Source organism: Callorhinus ursinus, unplaced genomic scaffold, assembly GCF_003265705.2.
Source record: "Callorhinus ursinus isolate GAN/ISIS: 27379988/994484 unplaced genomic scaffold, GSC_fseal_2.0 scaffold3958, whole genome shotgun sequence".
In the NCBI taxonomy this organism is placed as follows: Eukaryota; Metazoa; Chordata; class Mammalia; order Carnivora; family Otariidae; genus Callorhinus; species Callorhinus ursinus.
The window spans coordinates 1-4,706 of NW_027401012.1; the positions used below are offsets into that span (position 1 = coordinate 1).

At 37.2% G+C, this 4,706-nt stretch overlaps 1 protein-coding gene across 1 annotated transcript; it reads left to right on the forward strand.

Annotated features, from left to right (window-relative positions):
• Positions 1 to 6: 6 nt before the first annotated feature.
• Positions 7 to 4,701, forward strand: LOC112817920 (protocadherin beta-15-like; the record flags this gene model as incomplete). Its single annotated transcript, XM_025865231.2, has 1 exon — positions 7 to 4,701. A coding segment is annotated over exon 1 (1,257 nt), but the record flags the coding sequence as incomplete, so codon positions are not given.
• Between the last annotated feature and the right edge of the window lie 5 nt (positions 4,702 to 4,706).

The window sequence follows — 4,706 nt, forward strand, 5'->3', positions numbered from 1 at the left end:
GCGCGGGGACCCTGTCCCACAGCTACCAGTACGAGGTGTGTCTGAGGCGAGGATCTGGGACCAGAGAGTTCAAGTTCCTTAAACCGGCAATCCCCAACCTCCCTCCCCCGGAACATAAAACGGAGGAAAGCCACACTTTTAAGAATGGCTTTGAGTTCATTTAGGGATTTGATTATTGTGCAGAACTTTTATAGTGAGCGCTATTTCTTTGTAAAATGTATTCATTGTAATGTAAAATTCTTTGTTTTGGGTAACTTCATTTTACTTAAGAATTTTCACAGAAGTTTTAATGATTTGTTTTCTGCTGTTTTTTATACTAACTGTGGAAAAAATTAAGGGAGCTAGGATTTGCTTGGTCTTTCTTCCAAAATGCAACCTCAAATAATTTATTCAAATATACAGCATTTTCCCTTCAAGCTTAAGGACACACTAGGCTCAGCCACATTCTTTGGGTGTTCTGAGCTCTAGATCCTCTCACTGAAACAGTTTTTATATGTTCGATAGAGGAAAATGCATGGTATAAATAAAAACCATGCATGGTTTCTAAGATGTTGTCTTATTTAGATTTCTTTTTTAAAAAGCATAATCAGTCTTACCATTCTACTTTTCTGCCAAATACTTCAGAGTAATTTTTCTGCACTTAGGTATTTTTCTTTGTAAACATTTTGAGAATGGTGTGTATTGCTGGTAGATGTTGTATTAAAATAAATTCTAATCTTGTTTGGATTAATATATATATCCAGCCCACACTTTTGTCTGAGAACTTCCTGAGACTTCCCAAGGGAAGCAATCACTGCTGAGATGTTTATTATACCTTTCTTTACCTCTCTCAGTCATTTTTTATTGGTCTTGTTATAGACTCCTGATTAAAGTAGGAATAGTCACATTCTCCAAGTCCCTAAGTTTGTAATTATGATGTAGTTCATCTATTTTTTTTCTTGATTGCTCGTAACTAGGAAATAAATATTAAGTATGGGCTGAGGTAGCCATGTTTACACTTGTGTAGGTTGGCAGCACAGAATGGCATGTAGAGAGGGAGGAAAGAAAGGAGAAATGGAAGGAAAATGAGAAGGAATAAGGGAGTGGTAGAAGCAGAAGCCTAAGAAACAAAAGAGACTAAGAGTCACTTGGTTGTAGACCTGTCAGTTCCTGATTCCAGGGTTCCTAAGTCCCCATTGTCTAATTGTCCTTGAGCCCTACAGTAAAACTCCAGTTTCCTAATAATAAAACTCCTTTATTTAACCTATCATGGGGAGAGTGCACTTCTTGAAACCAAAAGAGTCAGAAAAGATACATGCAATCTTGAGTACTCAATTAGACTATTTACCATAAAACCTAGGTCTGTTATTGCAGGCTTTTAATATTAACATAATCAATAAATGGAATAAAAAATGTACAAGCTTAGAGATAACTAATGTATACTAGAAAATTTTGTTATAAAACTTAATTTTGTAAACAATTTATGAGCTCTTTCAACTGAAAGATACTACAAAAGATTTTATGGAATATTTTAACAGGTTTCCCTCCATTTATTTTGTTCTCCAGGATTAGTTTTAAAAAGTAACACTGAAATTGTTATTGTTTGGATGTCTATACATCATACCTTCCTTATCATCTCTTTCTTTTAAAAATAACTGAGTTCAATGTTAGCAGAATTATTTTATCATCTAATGTAAAATCTTCAGGATCTAGAAATAATCCAATTTATAGATTATATGGGTTAATTCATGATTTCATTAATAGCAATTTGATTGACACATACTCTATTACTAGAACACTCGGGAAAAAAAATTCAAGCTTCCTGCCAAGTATATGGGCATAAAACTTTCTCCTTAGAAAAGAAAATAAAGACAAAATTTATCTGAGAGATACAGATGGGAATGAAAAACTAGTTTTGATCCATTCACTTACCAACATAGGTACCAGCTTCTATCTATTAATATTTTAAAAACTGCATGGACACTAAGGGCACATTTTCTTGGACATTTGATTCCATAATAGAGTCTGGTCCATGACCAAGACCTTTCTAAAAGGAAATTATCTATTAGATTTTAACTGTCAACAGCATGTTCCCATATTTTGAGTTTACATAATCAATTTGTTTCACTATGTAGAGGAAAACATTCTAAAATAGAATATTGATTTGAGTGATTCGTACCTTTAATAGAGTTAAACTAATATGCAACACAATTTTTATACTTGGCCCATGCTATTTTCCCAGTTAGCTAGGTATTAGTGTGCCAGAATACGTGATAGTGTCTATTATTTAAACGTTATTAAAATTTTGGCTAAAGTTTGATGCAGCTGGAGAGACCCAGGCCCCCTACTACAGATATTTTTCCCATTGATAGACGTAAAAGAACTTCAGTTTCATGCTAGGATGCCAGGATCTCAAGCTATCCATAAGGGACACGTGAGTTGCTTGCTAAAAATGAGTTGCAATCTTCCTTACTTGATATAAGTTTTACATGCTCTTTCAGATGAATCCAACTTATTTTCTTCTGCCCTTTATTACTTTAACGTCAGCCCTTTATTTTTATGATCTTGACTATCCTACTTTTCAAGATCTCAGTGAATCTCTGCTTCAACATGTGAGTATCTTGGTTTTAGGAATAAATATAGATGTCTTTATAAATTGTTTTGGACAATAGAACAAGTCAATACAACATGCTCACAGAGGTACAGAGATATTCTCCTTAGACAGTATTTACAAATGAGTCATCCACAACCCCTTAAGCTTTCTATTGAGTTTGCATAATAAACTAGTTCTAGCTGGTCTATCACTTAAGTTTATACTCCTGAAACATGTGAATGAGTCTTTTCATCTACTGTGCTGGCAGTGAGTTGAGTTTAATTATGTATATTCTTTGTTTAGGAATAGACGGATAGCTACACATCATTTTCTAGTCAATTTCCCTGGAGAGCAGAGATTATACAATATAGTAGACATTATATTGTAAACTCCATTAGTTCAGAGAAGGTATTTGTATTCCCAGCACTTAGTACAGTGTCTGACATATAACATGAAACTGATAAGCATTTGTTGAATAAACAAATACAGTTGGCTTTGTTTTTGCATCCTTTCTCAACGTGTCTGGCACCATTTCCACATTCATAATCTCATAGGAAAACAGAAGTTATCATTTTATTTATAAATCATCCCATATATAATCTGTGGTTTGTTTTTGTGTGTAAATCAAAGTTAAGTCTGATGGGTTTTGGAGCAATTTCAGCAAACTAGGTTTAAGTACAACACATGGTGGCGCTGTAAGCTAAGGCTGCGAAAAACAGACCTGCGGATGGTTACTGTTCGGGCAGTCATACACACATGTAAGAGAAGATAATTCCTTACGGAATTACCTTGCGTCAGGGATTGACTCCCGGAGGGGACTGCCTAAAGACCAAACAGGCACTCAGATTCTAAAGACTTTTGGCGTTGGAGAAATGGAGGCTGAAAAGGAACGCTTTCCTAGACTAAGGCAAGTTCTTCTCTTTGTTTTGCTGGCTCACACTTGGGCGGAGCAGGAAGATTACCGTATTGCTGAAGAAACAGAGAGTGGTTCTTTTGTGGCCAATCTAGCAAAGGACATAGGGCTAGCGGTAAAAGAGCTCTCTTGGCGGAGGGCTCGGATCATTTTTACAAATGACAAAAAATATTTTCAGCTGAACCTTCAGACTGGAGATTTGCGAGTAAATGAGAAACTGGATCGGGAGGAACTGTGTGGCCCCACTGAGCCTTGTGTACTTCAATTCCAGGTGTTACTGGAAGAACCTTTAGAGGTATATAGGTATAAGCTTTTGGTCACTGACATAAATGACAATTCCCCTGTGTTCCCAGAAGCAGAAATGATTTTGAAAATCATGGAAAATACTCTTCCAGGGACTGTGTTTCCCCTGAAAAATGCACAAGATTTGGATGTAGGTATCAATAATATTCAAAACTACACCATTTATCCCAACTCCCATTTCCACGTTCTTACGCGCAATAGCGGTGAAGGCAGGAAATACCCGGAACTGGTTCTGGACAAAGCCCTAGATCGAGAGGAGCAGCCTGAGCTTAGGTTAACTCTCCTGGCAGTAGATGGTGGAGTTCCTCCCAAAACTGGGACAGCCTTGGTCCTCATTGATATCTTGGACATCAATGACAATGCCCCTGAGTTTGTGCAGCCACTCTATCGTGTGCAGATCCTGGAAAACAGTCCTCTGGGATCTCTTATTGTCACTGTTTCAGCTAGAGATTTAGACACAGGAACAAACGGCCAAGTATTCTATTCATTTTTTTACGGTGATGAAGAGATTAGTAGGACATTTGCACTTAATGAACTCACAGGAGAAATTAAAATAATTAGGGAACTAGATTTTGAAAAAATTATATCATATGAGCTGGATATTAAGGCCTCTGACGGGGCAGGTCTTTCTGGAAAATGTACTGTCATAATAGAGGTGGTGGATATAAATGACAACACCCCAGAACTGACGGTGGCTTCACTTATAAGCGCCATCCCAGAAAATTCCCCTGAGACCACAATAGCTCTTTTCAGTATTCAAGACCGAGACTCTGGGGACAATGGGGAGGTGGTTTGTTCCATCCAGGACGATGTTCCATTCACTCTGAAACCTTCCGTTGAGAATTTCTACAAGCTAGTAACAGAAGGAGAGCTAGACAGAGAGAGCCAGGCCGAGTACAACATCACCATCACCGTCAC